This window comes from Polyergus mexicanus, unplaced genomic scaffold (assembly GCF_030449975.1).
Source record: "Polyergus mexicanus isolate NDT 795.1 unplaced genomic scaffold, iyPolMexi1.0 SCAF_10, whole genome shotgun sequence".
In the NCBI taxonomy this organism is placed as follows: Eukaryota; Metazoa; Arthropoda; class Insecta; order Hymenoptera; family Formicidae; genus Polyergus; species Polyergus mexicanus.
Genome location: NW_027223330.1, coordinates 8,274,171 through 8,290,652, shown reverse-complemented (window position 1 = coordinate 8,290,652; position 16,482 = coordinate 8,274,171). Strand labels below are relative to the sequence as shown.

The window sequence follows — 16,482 nt, the reverse complement described above, 5'->3', positions numbered from 1 at the left end:
TTTCCGAAAATTGCAATTTATTTGTCAATTGATACTGTATGGACATTTTTATCTATATCAAATATCATTGAAATATATGAACATTTATTATACAATTAATTAATAAATTTAACTTTTATTTTATTTTTATGCATTTTTATGATGTGTTTTGCTGTATATATAATTATGTTAAAATAAAATATTTTTCACTCAGGAATAATTTTTATAATTTTCTTATTGCACGAGTTTTATCCTTTAATGGATATATTTATACATTATACATATATATTATTAATTTAATAGTGCAGTATATGCTAATCATTTATTCAATGTAAATGATGTGTAAAGATGTAATGTATAATATACAAATGAGCAATTCATTAATATTTAACCAAATATGTGAAATTTTTTAGATTCCAAAGCTTAAACTTCATCTTTTTGTACTAAAAATTTATATAATAAATAATTGTTACAAAAGTGTTAAGTTTAACGCAATACTCTTATCTTGCGAATTCATTCGCCAGAGAAATGTATGCGCACATTCTGCTCTTAGGCCGGATTCACATCTTGGCAGAAAAGCAGAGACCAATCAGAAATCGTGCTAAAAAAGCAGAATATACTGCTTATTTTCAGCGCGAGTTCTGATTGGCTTCTGCTTTTCTAGCATGAGTTCTGATTGGTTTCTGCTTTTCTGCCAAGGTGTGAATTTTGAGAGTGCAGCTCATGCAGCGGAATAGCGTAACGTGGAACGAAAACGGAACCAATCATAAGCGCTCTGTAGTTTCCGTTATGCGGCGTCTACAATAGAGATTTTAAGCCCTAAGCCTTAAGAAATTGACCAATCACAGTCGAGTATTCTTCTCATACTTGACTGTGATTGGTCAATTTCTTAAGGCTTAGGGCTTAAAATCTCTATTGTAGACGCGGCATAATTTGGCAATAACGTCACAAACTTCTATATTTCATATAAGCAAAATTTGAGGAGTCGGCAATCTAGTAATATATAGACGTCTCTATGATCATGGACAACAATAAAGATGTATGTATATTTCTACATGCTTGTTTTGATTCAAATGTAACGGAAAAATATATACGGAAGATATTTGTATTGGCTTTATTTCAATATATCATTGCATCTTTGCAATTGTACAAAATCAAGGAGGACGGATCAGCTCCGTTAAAAATTAATAAATCTAATTTATTTCGAGATTCTTATGAATTTGACACTGCCCACATACACAAAGCACTTTTAGCCTTTTAAAATATAAAATTGATAATCAATTTGTGAATTAAAATAATTTGCCTTGTAGAATATAATTTAATCTTAAAATCGTAAATATTATCTTATATCGAACAAATTTTTTTATACTGACTATCATGAAAATTTTATAGTGACTGTACACAAAAATTCATGAAAATAAAGACTGTAATTCTACAATGTAAATTTTTTCTTTTATCTCATAAATTATTAATTTAATATTTTAAAAGGTTGAAAATGCTTTACGTGTGTCTGCATAATGTTAAATTCACGAGAAAATGTATTAAATTTATTAACTTTTGACATAATTGATCCATCCAATTTATCTTTAAGCAAGTTTATAAATTACATCTTGAACTTTTATTGTAGACTACATTTGAGGATTTTCAAATAGATGAGCGATTCAAGAAACTGGAACGCTCCTTGAAATTGGCTGTGCTGAGAAAGGCATACAATGATAACAGAGAGGTATTGCCTGTTGCGAAAAGCGAGCCCAGCATCTCGAGCATCAATCTGGATAGTTTAGATTCCAGATGCAGGATTCCATCATCGCAAACTTCTATGGTTCAGAGTGAGGTTTTGGCCTCCAGTAATAATCTAAGAAACTTACTCTTGAGAAAGAAGAATTATAAAACCAACCAAGAAATAATGGCCACATCTAGTATTAAACAGCACAACATCAAACAGGATAATCATTTGAATGATCGACATGTTATGCCACCTCCAATGAGGAACACAGTTTATTGTACTTCCAAAAAAACACAACGCAACATGTCTACATTGTCAAATTATGAAACAGCAGCATCAAATTTCCTTAATAGGCCTGTTCAGTCTTCCACAATAAATACTTCATCTTTAAACAGTGCTAGTTATGTGTCCACTAATAGAAATACTAACAAAGAATATCTGTATTCTCTTGCTGCATCAATGACACCTACTAATAATCTTCAGAGAATTGACAGAATATTTTCAAAATGGAAAGTTATACTGAATAATCATTATGAATTAATAATTAAAGGAACATTAGAATGGTAAATATATAATATACACTTTAGTAATTTAAGCATTAAGATTTTGTAAAATTTAACATGTATCTTTTTAACAGTGGAAGAGTTGCACATAGCAAACCGGTCATCAGAAGATACTCTGCAACATGTGTAGAGTCTAAATATAAAAATATATATAGCCTTCAAGGAAATATTGTTGATGAAACAAATGGTAATTATATAAAGTTTATATATATATATATACATACATATATATGTAGTATATAAAATTTATATATATATATGTTACATATGTTAATAATTTATATTTTGTATACAGTATTACCAGATTATATTCGTGGAAAATTTCATAATGGTTTTCCTGATGATTGGGAAAATGTTTATCAAATATGGAGAACATATGTTAGCCAAGGATGTCAAGTGACATTTCGTTGGCCTACTCCTATTACTGATAGTGATGATGATTTAAAGAGTGAACTAACAGAATTGACTTGTATACGTACGACAAATAATAAGACTATTCCTATGGAAATTAATGAATCAATTGAATATATTAAGTCTGAAAGTCCAAGTGACAAATTTTCAAAAAATGGAAAAGGATATCATAATTGTCCCACTCATAGTTTTCACAGATATGAGGAGAACACTTCATTCATAAAACCTCTTACCTCCAACTTTGAAAAAGATATAATTTCAATTGCGCAAACAAAAAATATAATGTCACTACATAATGAAGATAACGAACAAAATATTAAGTCGAATGTAAATCCAGTGGCTAGTTCCAAAGGAATGAATAAATTAAAAGATATTATCCACGAGGATAAACTACATATAATAATTAACAATTTGGCAGACAGAAATTGTTCTCCAAAATATATCGATAAAATTATTGAGATGTTTGAGTGCTTGGATTACATAGTATCTTACAGAGCGAAATCGGAATGTACTGATGACTCTGCGGTTTTCGTAAATTATGGAACGTCGTCCAAGCCCGAAACGATTCCGCTGCGATCATTTTCGTGCAACGATAATTATATGAATACTAATAAGTTTGAGGACGGTATAATGGAACAATGGAAAAATTACATGCATCCCACTGACTTGAGATATGGAATTATAAAAGATGATTCTAATTCTGCTCAATTATCGAAACCAATGAATATTAAGCCGGAGCACTATAATAACAACGATTTGGATGAATCAGAGAGCGAGACTTATACGGGTGTACCCAAAATATCGAAGATTGAACGAGTCTTACATGCCAGAAAAGCATCCAGAAAAATATATAATCATAAAGTAAGGAAGAAATGGGAAAATCCACAATATAACGCCAAAGGAATCGAGAACGAATCTGAGTATGCTCACGCTGCGATTTCAATCGCTAACAATAATAAGAGTTCGCTTTCTGAATCTGGTATTAGTATCACAAAAAATAAAGTAAAAATGATAAATACGAGAAAATGTGATGAAATAATAAATAATGCCCAAAGATCACGAGAAGACATTTTTTGTAGTCATCCACGGAGGAATAATTTTGATGTGTATGGTGCAAATAAACCTGTAATGCAAACTGAACAACCACCCGATGCTTTTGAAGCACAAAGAATTAACTTGAATGTTTTTGCAAAGGAACGGAAAATTTCGCACAAAATTCAAGAAAATGCATATTCGCGATTTGTTGCAGATACCAATTATGCTACCAATTCTGACAATGATGTTAAGATTATAAACACAAATACACAGAAAAGAGACAGAAATATGATAGAATCACACTCTGATCTGAAACAAGACATTGTGATTAATAGCAAGAGTAACTTCCCCGAAAAGCCTCTTATCTTGCAAGAATCACATAAAGAATTTATCGAACAACCAAACAGCGAAACCGTGACGAAGAGATCCAAACCTAGCATAATCAGTTCTATACCGGTAAACCTGAAGTTAAAGATAAAAAAAGCAGATTCCAAGCCAGAACAGTTACAAGTTTCGGATATGAGTCTTATAGAAATCGAGGAGGGCAAACAATATACCAATATTCCATTGGAACAAATTCAAAAGAAGAAATCCGTCTCGAAAATGTCAACCGTTACAACAGAAGCAACTACCGCAAATGATTCTTATTCGACAACAGCAGCCAATAAGAAAAAGAAAATTTACCCAACAATGAATAAGGATATAAATCCCACTAATTTGACGAATCCAACAATTGAACAACCTAAAAGAATTAAGCTTGAAGTTGAAAATAATTCCAAAGTGCTGTGCGCATGGATACCAAAAGTAATGTATTATGCGAAATCGAAATTTGAATTAGGCTTGACCTTTGAAGGGAATTTGCTCAAGTGAGTGTTCTTAAATTTAATTAATTTTGTTAATAATTATATGACAATATTAAATTATATTTCTTTTATTTATAGTGAAGCTGGTCATGTAGTACATAGAAAATTTACGACGGATATTGTATTGAAACGACTATCGGCTACACTGATTGAAACAGTGAATCACGAATTCTATAAGCTTTTCGGACACTTGAAGGATAATAAGCACGGTAGATTATCTAAAATTTGGTAACAATAATATGCTTACCACAAATATTTGTTAATTTTAGTAATTTTTACTTTGCATTATTTAGTTATTCCTAAGGAACTTGCAAAACAATGTCGTAACGGATGTCCTGCAAATATCGAAGAATTTTGTCTGACTTGGAAAAGGTTGCAAAACTGTATGTGATGCAATTTTCTTAATATATTTTTTTAATTTTTTATGAATATGTTAAGATTACATGTCTTCTCTATGAAACAATTTGTTCCTTAGGTCAAATACAAAAAATGAGTGAGAAACCTCATGATACATCCATGGACTCATTGAATACATTTGTTAGTTTGAGAGGTCGTAGAATCGTACCTCCATTATCTTATTGGACAGGTAAGAAGGAAAGAGAGGGGAAGGAGGGAAAGAATAAATAAATAATAGAAATAAAATTTAGAAATAGAATAGATCGATTTTTTTACTAAATAAAAAAATAGATAACTTTTCATTTAAAGGTATTTTATAATGTTATTTTTTTTCTGTTCTAAACAGGTGAACGCATAACTTTAAAAGATAACAATCTCGTTTATGATCCGGGCAATTCACAGGAATCATCATTATATTCATTAATTGATTCTTCAAAATTGGTAAATTGTATATAATATAATTACAAAAAAATGTCTCAATGATTTCTTATAACATTTGTTAAAAATGTACATTTTTTATATTATGTGAAATATAGAGTATCGAAAAAACAAAAAAACAGAAAGTAAATTCCAAAAACACATCAAAAGAACAAAAACAGTTGTCCAAATCAAATGAAATTCCTGGTACAAATAAAAATCAAGTAAGTTTGATTATGTATAATATTTCTCTCTCTCTCTCTCTCTCTCTTTCTCTCTACTAAATACAAATTATTAACGAGAAATGTATGATTTACTTTTAATTTAGACGATGATTATTGAAAAAACTCCATCTAACAAGTCCCCTATGACTAAAGTTGGGAATAGCACAAAGAGATCGGACAAATCGAATAAATCTCGGAAATCCCGGAAATCTCGGATTGATGGTAAACGACATATAAAACAAAGTTTGACGTTCTCATCGACCGATTCTAGTGAAGAAGAGCAAAACATATCTCCGTTAAAGGTAATGTTAAAATTGATTTATAAGCAACAATGGAGTTTTTATCATATTTTTTTTATTTTTTAGAGAAATTATATACGATTTTCTTTTTTATACAGCGTATGCGCACTCGATCAAACACAAAAAGAGAAGCGCCGTCGCAATATACGATGACATTGAGGAAACGGCATAAGATAGAGGCATCCCCGAATTCGACCAATCCCCAGTGATTTTCATATTTTAATTTAATGCATTTTTTATTTAGAGATGATGCAAAATTGCATCGTCCGATTTATATTACTATGTATTTTATTTTAGGTATTCATCAACAAAGAAAACAAGACACAACTTGACATATACTTATTATAAGAATAGTTTACCGGCAGAAGACTTTCTATCAGAAGTAACATCTATGTAATCTCAATAATTTTTTTCAATATTTTTATGCTACATTATCACATGTATGATATTAAATGCACAAAAATACGCGCGGAAATTTTATATTCCAAGAGATTTTTTTTCTATATATCTCTTGCTACATATATTTTTTTTCTATATATTTTTTTGTTATCTATATCTTGTAAATTGAAAACAGAAAAATTGTAAAATATAATAAAATAGAATATACAAAAACCTTAAAATTGTCCTTGCGATTTTTGTGCGTTTACGACAGTATACAAAACAGAAAGTCATTATTCATTAATAAAAAAATGTGATAATATTGAAGAAATATTCTTGCGCAAAACTTGCTGCGATTATTTTTGTAATTTAAAAGGAGGAAATAAAGAAGGATTATACATATATATTTATAGATATAAAAACATGGACTTTTTTTTTATATTGCTTTCGTGTTTAATGTTATCATTTAACAAATATATAAATTGTATGTACGAAATACTCTCTGCATTCTAAGCACACAAACTTCTATATATAATATATTATATAGTTTACACACACACACACACACATACATACTATATATATATATATATATATATATATATATATATATATATATATATACATACATACACATATATACTATACACACACACTATATATATTCTATATATTATATAAAAGTTTCTGCGGCTTTAAGAGTCTAATTATATAAGAAATATAATTTATTGGTGCATATTCAAATAAAAATTACACAAAAATAAAATAGTCACTTGTTTCTATTTTACATAGATAAATGTAATATATAGACTTTTGTACATTTTACACAAGGAAATATGTATTCGTAACAACCAGACACTTAATATTAAATAGATAGGCTATTTAGCAATTTCAAGCAAATATGTGATATTTTCTTAAATTGTCTTGATATATGATATATAAAGATTATTTGAATATACATAATGCACTCGTATTTAAGAGATGCAGCTCTATCGCTGCTGACATGATAAATAATTCGATTCGTTTAATCAATCAGTTTCAATTAGTTTCTCCCACATGTGTGTATCAACAGCATCAATAATGTATTTTTTAGTATGCTTGGTTTTGAAGCGTTTCCCAATACTATTTTGTAAGTATATGATGCCCTTAGAAAATTTTTACAACATTAATTCATAATTGCTTAATTTCGTATTCAATATATGTTCTATTGTATAACTGATGAAGAATTTACTATGCTTATATCATATGCATATCGGCATTGATTAAGTTTAATGCGAGTGATCAATGTCCTGTCATCTAACGATAAAATAGATGCCAAAATCGTCAATGCATTTACCGTTTAACGCACAATGTAAATATATATTATATTTACATTAGGATTTAATATTAATTATATGTGTGTGATATGACATAACTAATAAATATAATCAACTATATGCACAAGATGACGACGACCCCGTTAGCTTTCATCGTATAGGGGAGTACCGTCTCCGCTGAGAGACATACTTCGTGGACTAGAATTTGTGTGTGGGGTACCTCGCGGAGATTTATACGAAGGAGTTCGCGTAGATGAAGGTCTGCTCCTTCCAGAGGGTGTTGTTCTGCCAACTGATTCCTCGTAGCTACGTGGGGTTTTCCTGGCTTCCTCGTATCTGGGTGTTGATCCACTAAAAGTACATTTAATCATTAATGAGTTAGTTGAATAAGGAACTTATGAATCCAGCAAAACTCTGTATACATATCCACAGGATTTCTACTCAAATCTTGTAAAAAAATTCCCTAAAAATTCTCTGATTTTCCTGGTATTTTGAATTCAAAATTCCAGATAAAAAGAAAATTTTAAAGATTTTTTGTGCAATTTTCTAAAATAAAATTTTTTAATGTATGCTTTTTCTAATCCTTTTTTCATGTTTTTTCAAAGAGTATACACTCTGACATCTCAAGTAGGAAATCGATTGAATATATAAGTTTATATTGCACGTTTTATTTAATACTATGCAGTAGGTAGATAGTTTTCAGCATCTTCCACAAGTTTCGTCAGATAACAAAACAAAGAAAATAACGTAATGTACTCACGAGACTCGAGGATTACTTTTTAGACGTGCCCATGCCTCAGCCGCCTTCTTCCAATCTGTTGGATCACCGGAGGGAGTAGATAAGGGTGGCGTAGGTCTGTGCGATTGAGCGGATCTATGATGACCGGGTGTCATCGAAGGTGGTGGCGGATGCACGAAGGGTCCCTGATGATGGCTTGGCGTTTGTTGACCGTATCTGGGAGTAGGCTGGCCATGATGCGGTGTGTGATGAGGCGTTTGGTATGGGGTCATGAATGGGGTCTGGCCGGACGGCGTGTATGGTGTATTCGGATACGTGTGCACTCCGCCGTAACCGGCGGCGCCGGCCGTCCCCGGGGTATGTGGCGGATAATGATGCGGTGTCTGATTCGCCACTTGTGACAGCGAATGCAGCATGTGATGTGGAAGATTCTGCGCGACTCGTTGGATTGCTTCTTGATTCATTCCTGTAACGATCGAAATGGCAATGTACAGAACCATTCATAGATAATCTAAATCATCTCGTTGGATAAAGTTCTCGGTAAAATAGCTAATAATGCAGAATAAGATGACAGATGTTTGTTTCGTAGTATAGTTTGCATAATTTGTTTGTCTGTGTAATGTTAATATATTCATTGTAGTATATGTGTATGTAGAGAGAGAGAGAGAGAGAGAGAGAGAGAGAGAGAGAGAGAGAGAGAGAATGGAATGTAAAATATATTTCAAACTATATAATCTAACATTTTATTTTAAAGTTACAATTTATGGTAATAATATAGACTTACCGCTGACTGCTCCCGGTGTAGTAGTGTAAGGTGTTCTAGAAGTCATCGCGCCGCGTGGTGTACTGGGAGTGGATTGCCCAGGGACCGGATCTCTGAAATGTTCTTTGAACCAGCGTAACAAGTCGCTCACCCTACTAAACATCTGTCCGCGAAATTTGAAGCCTTCGGACGTCACTGTGACGTATTCATGGCGACAACGAGTGCGTGGCAAATACGAGAGCAGAAACTTTCCAGGATAGGTCTGTAAAAAAAGAAGAAAAAAACATAAATTAGATATTTTTTTTTTTAACAATACGCAATGTTAAAAATTCGTTATGCGTTTATTTACCCTAGCTGCCGATACTATGTAGGGAATCCCACCAGGATTCTCCTTCTTTTGTTCCTTCAATACCTCCTCTGCTTTGTCTTTGATTCCCTCAACGGTTGGCTTATAATACTTAAAATCTAGCAATTCGGAGGCATAAGCAGCCATAGGATTAACGTGTCGAGCAATAATCTCATCCAAATCTTCGAATTCCTCATTACCAATCCAAAGACTCTGCCCCAATGAAAAAGCGTTCTCTTTGCCCTCCTCGCGAACGTCAATATGTTGTAGGATATCATCGGTAACCTTCCAAGTGACTGTCAAATGATCAGCACCCTTGCTACTCGGTCTCACTATCGCTTCGCCTTGTTTCATCGTCTGCATCAGTTTCACGGTCTCGGCGAAACTAATGTTATGGAAAGACGGATGGACAATCACGCGTTTCACGTAAATTTGCCGCTGCTTCGCTTTCTTCGCGTCCTCCTCCACCTTCATGTCCTTCTGTTCAGTCTCAGTATCGTAAAATGGATCCCGTTGCGGTCTGCAAATGTAATTATGATTTCATATGATCATTGATTTATTACATTGGTGATATTACATGATTTACATTGAAATGAGAAATGTACCAAAAAAAATTGTTACATTAAGAAGTTATGTTAAAGAAGTATTTTAGATTGGCATATTGTTTTACTATTTTTGTAGACTTTCTATTTTAATATAATAATTTTAAAAGCAGTAGAGAGAGATTTATATAAAAATTATCTGACCATATACTATATTTACTTGCATAATCTGCTTACCTCCATTCATGGTTTTTATCAGCTAGGTCGCTACTTTTGCTAGTGCACTCGACGCTGAATCGATCCACTTCGATTTTAATAATACGGCAATGGATAATCTGCCCCATACCGACTCTTTCGCAGGGATTTGCGACGTGTCGATCGGATAAGTTTTTGATATGGATATAGCCAGATATACCATTGTCCAGCCGCAGTCTCACGCCGACGGCCTTACCTGGACAGGCTCCAGCATCAAAGTGATTCCATACTTCCGACAATTCGGGAAAATCGTTTTTTAAGCAGAACGGACATTGCCATAGGCAAGTTTCTTCGTTTCGCACTGGATTTGCTTGATCGAGTTGATCGCCCTGTGGTTTCCTGTGACTGATGCCGACCACTGTGGCCAGCACTAGCTTACCGACGTAGAAAGTCTCAGGTGTCTCCTTCGTTAGAACGTCGAATAACTTCTCCGCGCTTGGCGATTGATACGGTACACGGAGATCCTTATAGCGGCTATTCAATTCGGCCCTGATATCGTATAGAGTGACACACTTGTTGCCGAAACCCTGTCGCTCAAGCTCCTCCGCGAAAGCGTCGAGATCCAAATCCTTCAAACGCTCCGGTGATTCAAGTATCTCTTCAAGAGCACCGGCGGGATTAGCATCTTCATCGTCATATTCTAATGCGTCAACTGCCATTTTTCTAGCCCATTCATAAGTCTCGGGATGCACGCGCGAGCCATCAAGCACTTCTACGTACGCCTCGGTACTGTCGCCCAGGCTGTTGGTGTCAATCTTGATGAAGCCGGCACAATTGATGAACACTTTAGGTCCCATGTGACACGCCGTAACTAATTGCGTCCTGTTCTCCAGCCGCTGATTCGTCTGCTTCAGCATTTTAATTAACGCTTGACCCTTTCGCGGGCCAAGACCGCAAACAAATTGAACGAGATTGCCGCAGTACGCTTGTTGAACTGCTTTGTTCACATCTACGCCGACCTCGTTCACGCGGTTGACGAACTCCAGATATAAATTTTCCAGTAACTCTTCTTTAGGTAGCTGATCCTGCAGATTATGATACCTGAGGCAGAGAATTTCCTCGTCCGCAGTGCATAATTGCGAAAATTCTACTAGCGGATCTTGCATTCTTCTCGCCAGTGAAATGGCCTGGCGCAATAATTCCGGATAATCTCGAAATTCCGAGATACCCTTGTTACTATTGGAATAGATCTTCGCAAGCTCATTGTCACAGATTTCTACCTGGATACTGGGAAATTGTTCCTCCCCCGTCAGATTGGTGATGCAATCCTTGATGTCATCAGCGATCATGTTTGCCTCTCGGGACTCACCAGCTATCACTATAACGTGCGGCTTCTTCGTGGCTATGAAATTCTTCAGGGCTAGCAAGTCGGCCTCCTTCATAATCTTTTCATCCTCGCGATAACTGTTTTTGCGTTTCATCAGATGTGCCAGACGTAAATAATCTGTGCACTCGCCATCAGCTGCGACCAAACAGGTGAAGGCTGCCTGAGAATAGTCGGGCACGTAGGCCAAGCCCATAACGCGAAGACCTTTACTAGTGTCCCATTCTTCGTCCTCTTCCTCGGGAAACTCGCAGCTGTATGGTGCGACCTTGATCCAATTGTACATCTTGCGGCAACATGCACGCATCACGCATTCCTTTGCTTCGGCAATCAAGTTTGTGCGTAATTCCTTTTTCAGATTCGGTATGACCATGCGATTAAGCGCGAGCTCGACGCTACCGACGCGCAGTGCGTTCCAGTCCTGCACGAGTTTGCTGAATTCATCTCGGCAGTAGAGTTGTTTCATTTCATCTACGTAATTGCCGCTGGTATTGCCTTCGATTGAGTCACTGAGAGTAATCGTGATGAGTTTGTCCTCCTCGGCAATCACTAAATTCAAAAACTGAACGCCCACTAGATCACGTACAGGTTTGTCCTTCAAATACTTCATAGTGTAAATGGGATGGTTCTCATCGATTTCCTTGATGCCCTTTTTTGTCGGTTTCACGGAGATCTTGGCGCGTTCCATGTACATCTCGCGCACGCATTTTCGCACGAGTGGCTCACGTGCAAGCTGGATCGCTACCATCAACTGAGCAGCCTTTAATATTTCTTCTGCGGTCTTGAATCGCGAACTACAATACTCATGTGCGATCGTTGTCGGTTCGGTTGGTTCCTGATCCACTTCGTGACGCTGATAATTGTCCCGTAGATTCTCGGCGTAGTGCTCAGGCGTTAGGCCAAATTTCTTCGCCAGACCGTCCAGGCCGGCTTTCCGGCAGATAGAATATGGACCGCTTCTCACTGCTTGCTTCAGTGTGTCATCGACTTCTTCTTCTTCCTGCGTCTCGTCTTCTTCCGGCGGATCCTCCCCGTTCTCTTCCGCCTCGGCTATCTGTTGTTTGCGTCGCTGGATCCTTTCTTCACGCCGCGCCTCTTTTTCCTTCTGCCGCACGGCTTCCTGCATCGCTGGAATCTCGTGAGAATAGTATAACATGAAGTGATGATAGACATCGTTAAGCTCCTCACTTGTCTGCACATTTTTCAGCCGCTCAATATCATCATCCTTAATCAATCGCACGTTATCCGGCAGCGGTGCGTCCGGATTTTTCATAATTTCATCCAGCTGATAGTTGCGCATTTTTTCAAACAGCTTAAGCAGATTTTCTTTCCGCTGGCGCAGTTGACACCATTTTGCATCAAACTTGTACACCTTCCACAGGTCATTGATGTTTAGCTCGGGTAGCACATACTCCTTCCTATAGAAGGATATAAAAGGAACTTCGAAGTATTGATTGCGCATGAAGTCTAAGGCCTTTTTGATCTTGCCGATGGTCTGCGGTCCCTTTCGCGCCCGTTCCTTAGCCTCGGCGTTCAAATGAGCATCTTGAATCGAGATTGTGGGTTTGCAAAACGCTTGCTTGTAGATCCATTCTGCCTCGAGATCGATTTCGTCGGAGCCCTCTGGGACCGATGTGGCCGGTACAGATCGCAGTTGCATTCTCTCTGGTATATCCGTATTACGTATCTGCAATGTAAAGCCAGATCTCATGAGTAATGATTTTAATAATCAGAAAATAATCTTGTTAAGTATTATCACGATCATTATGTCGTACCTCATTATCCATATCGGTAAAATGACCGCGTTTCAATTCGCTGGGCTCATAAATCTCAAAGATACTCTTTCTTGTCGTCTTTTTCTTCAGCTGCTTTTTAGGTCGTCGCGGCCGTTCGGCGTCAACATCTTCATCTAAATATTCATCCTCCTCCTCTTCCTCTTCCTCCTCCTCGTAATCCTCCTCGCCATATTTACCAAATTCGTCGTAATCGAAATCAACACCAAAAATATCTTGTGCTTCTTGCAACGCTCTAAACAAAACAAAACAAAAAAAAATTCCTTTCTTTTCTAGATCTAAATACACTTTGGTTGCCAAGACGATAAATTTATATCATGTCGATCGACAGTTATGTCGGTAGATAGATATATTAATATAAAAAGATGTTTTTCATAACGTATCATAACGTACGCGTCGGAAAATATTGGCTTTTTCTTCTTCCTCTTTTCCGCAATAGGTCTGCCATCGTCGTCAACGATAAAGTCATCCGCGTCAGTGTATTCACCTTCGTCACTGCCTTCTTCAAATGCTTCTGCCTCCTGCGGTCTGTGACTTCGTTCGCTTCGTCTTTCGTCCTCCTAAAGAGAATATAAAAAGATATTACCCTTGCACACATAAATAAATGCAGACATTGTGCAAACATTACATACCGTGATAATGTCCCTTTCCTAACACAAGTATGCATGTGTTTAATAAATGCAAACGTGATATGTAAACATGTGAACATGCATGTTTGTAATTATAAATGTATTTACATTCATAAGTGTAGAAAATAGTAATATTTTGTAGAAAATTAAATGGCTGCTTTAATAAAATATCAAACACTATTTTAAAGGACTATCAAACCGATACACATAAGAAAAGCCACAAGCAAATGCAGATTGCATAATCGAATACTGCAATCAATGTATCATATTAATTTTTATATATTTTAACTCTTTGTTTAATTCGACATCACATTTTATTGCTGGATTTTATGTTAAATCTAGTTCAATATAGGAATATATGACTACTTATAAACATCCTAACAATCTCAAAAAAATTCCTCGTAGTATTGTTATTACTGCATTTATTTTTGTGGAGACTGCTTTCCTTTTTTTATGCATGTTATGTAATCTAAGAGATTATTGAAATATAACAAAACACACAAGCTGTATAGTATAAGTGGAAATAGCTGAATCAAACAAAGATTAAAAGGTCCCAATTTTTTTTTTTGGTTATATTAGAGTCACTTATGGGAATCATATTATTAAAATATTGGATTAATGACCAAAGGTTCAAGATTAAGATCAAGACAAACTTGAATTTTTTAAGAAGTGCCTATTGTATGAAGTTATTTCAGTCTAAATAGAAAGCGTATTTATATTTTATGAAGATTGTTTCAATAATTTTTGTGATGTGCACATTTATTTATATTTACAAATAATTCAAAATTTAAAAAATAATTTGGATTTTTTAGATCGTTTTCCGTCCTCGCAATTATATGATCCACTGAAGAGTATGGGATCAAAATGTATGAATATCAACATTTATGATTTGATATTTTATTGAATATATGCATATATGCAATTTCAACAGCAATTTAGCTCGTTTTATTGGCTTTTCTTTAATTCAAGTATTTGGAAATAGCTAAATTGCATGTGGATCTGCACGAACAAAATCTCAAAAATAGTCTAGACTCTAGACCATAAAGAGTTAAGCACTATGATAGATATACCTCTGATGCATGTATAATACTTACATCTCCAGAACCTTCAAATAATTCATTGGCGATGGCATCCCTTTCATCATCCGCTTCCTTTTCTTGCTCTTCCTCTGATTCTTCATCCTGAATCCTTCGAAGACGTTTAAAACGTTTCTATAACAAGACATCAGATCGTCATTATAAATGTTTTCCTCTTTTCTTCTTAAGGATGATCTAGTCCATAAAACATACCCTTTCAAGTCTAACACCTAAATTTTCTTCAATCAAATCATAATCTTCGTCTTCCAAGCGATCATCAAAATCCTCATCATCACTTTGTTTACGCTTCTTATGATGGTTCGAGCCATCACTGTCTTCACCCTCGCTTTCCTCTATGGGATTGTCATCTATCAAATCTTTCAATTCTTCGCGTAATTGATCCTCATCGTCTACAAGATATATCAATAGCTTCAATACTACATATTAATTTAGAGCTATGCATTATAATACAGAAAATGTATAAATATAAATCATTTTTATAGATACATGTATGTATATGTATGTGTTGTAAACAACTAATGAAACAAATGGACATATGAATAAAAAATATAGCTAAAGTCCACTAAAGCACTTGATATGTTATCACAGATAAAGGATAAAGATTAAAGAGGTAATGAATAGGCACACAAATGATAAATTGAAAAAAAAATATATAGAATTTTTTCCTAGAAAGAAAATATAAATGAGAGAAAGGAAAAAAAAATAATTACAAGAAAGACATCATAATCTTGAGAGAAACAAGAAACTGCAGACATATGGAACAAATACAAACCATCCTTGATTTAATTTTCAAGATAAGACAACTATCTTGTCTTCTAATAATAAAATGTAATCCAGAAATTATAAAATAATTTACTGAAATTTATTGAAATGAAATAATTCTACATATAGAAAATCGCAATGCAATTACTACGCTGGATTATTCTGTTCATGAAGGTGTTTAAAAAACGCGAAATGTGCGAGCTCTTCCTACCTTCCTCTTCATCGTCGCTTTCCTCCATCGCCTTTAGTTTTTTCAATTTCTTCTTTTCATTTTGGTCTAGTTCCTCCTCCCCCTGTTAACAAATTCATATACATTAAACATCGTATATCGTTGCGAATTATTCGTGTACTACATCGTACTTTTATATAAAAATTCCGATGTGATAAAACCGAAATGTGATAAAAAGTTTACTTATATATTTACCTCGCTTACGTCCGCCTCGGAGTCTAGATACTGTGCCATGCCAGCGTAAAAATATGACAAGTATATCAAGTATATGGAAGTATATTGAACAAAACTCGAGCTATACTTAAAATGGCTTTAAATATATTTTCAATATCAGCTCCTTCCTCCTTCGTGGAAGAATGTGGAAGAGTGCCTGAAACTACAAGATGGAACACAGAT

General features: G+C 34.9%; 2 protein-coding genes across 3 annotated transcripts; one reads left to right on the top strand and one right to left on the bottom strand.

Annotated features, from left to right (window-relative positions):
- The first annotated feature begins 981 nt into the window (after positions 1 to 981).
- LOC138937170 (uncharacterized protein PF3D7_1120600) lies at positions 982 to 6,676 on the top strand. The gene is made up of 12 exons (XM_070303160.1): positions 982 to 1,018; positions 1,607 to 2,268; positions 2,343 to 2,455; positions 2,564 to 4,580; positions 4,656 to 4,786; positions 4,871 to 4,960; positions 5,053 to 5,163; positions 5,320 to 5,414; positions 5,510 to 5,614; positions 5,719 to 5,916; positions 6,012 to 6,118; positions 6,211 to 6,676. The coding sequence occupies exons 1-12, from the start codon at positions 995 to 997 to the stop codon at positions 6,308 to 6,310; spliced, it is 3,753 nt and encodes a 1,250-aa protein (XP_070159261.1). The 5' UTR covers positions 982 to 994; the 3' UTR covers positions 6,311 to 6,676.
- A 285-nt stretch (positions 6,677 to 6,961) lies between these two features.
- LOC138936969 (transcription elongation factor SPT6) lies at positions 6,962 to 16,439 on the bottom strand. 2 transcript variants are annotated; one of them, XM_070302786.1, is made up of 12 exons: positions 16,282 to 16,439; positions 16,069 to 16,150; positions 15,288 to 15,484; positions 15,093 to 15,209; positions 14,002 to 14,019; positions 13,763 to 13,929; positions 13,352 to 13,604; positions 10,235 to 13,263; positions 9,459 to 9,975; positions 9,131 to 9,371; positions 8,368 to 8,812; positions 6,962 to 7,958 (listed from the first exon to the last, which is right to left on the bottom strand). In XM_070302786.1, exons 1-12 carry the CDS (start codon positions 16,318 to 16,320, stop codon positions 7,751 to 7,753), a joined length of 5,313 nt encoding a protein of 1,770 aa, XP_070158887.1. In that variant the 5' UTR covers positions 16,321 to 16,439; the 3' UTR covers positions 6,962 to 7,750. The 2 variants fall into 2 exon arrangements, with proteins under 2 accessions (XP_070158887.1, XP_070158888.1); XM_070302787.1 differs by lacking the exon at positions 14,002 to 14,019 and having other exon boundaries at positions 6,963 to 7,958.
- Between the last annotated feature and the right edge of the window lie 43 nt (positions 16,440 to 16,482).

Coding starts and splice junctions, on each gene's coding strand:
- LOC138937170 (XM_070303160.1), top strand. CDS start 995: ATGATCATGGACAACAATAAAGAT. Junction 4,581..4,655: donor TTTGAAGGGAATTTGCTCAA/GTGAGTGTTCTT, acceptor TTTTATTTATAG/TGAAGCTGGTCATGTAGTAC. Junction 5,615..5,718: donor CTGGTACAAATAAAAATCAA/GTAAGTTTGATT, acceptor CTTTTAATTTAG/ACGATGATTATTGAAAAAAC.
- LOC138936969 (XM_070302786.1), bottom strand. CDS start 16,320: ATGGCACAGTATCTAGACTCCGAGGCGGACGTAAGCGAG. Junction 15,485..16,068: donor AAGCGACGATGAAGAGGAAG/GTAGGAAGAGCT, acceptor TATATCTTGTAG/ACGATGAGGATCAATTACGC. Junction 9,976..10,234: donor GATAAAAACCATGAATGGAG/GTAAGCAGATTA, acceptor TTACATTTGCAG/ACCGCAACGGGATCCATTTT.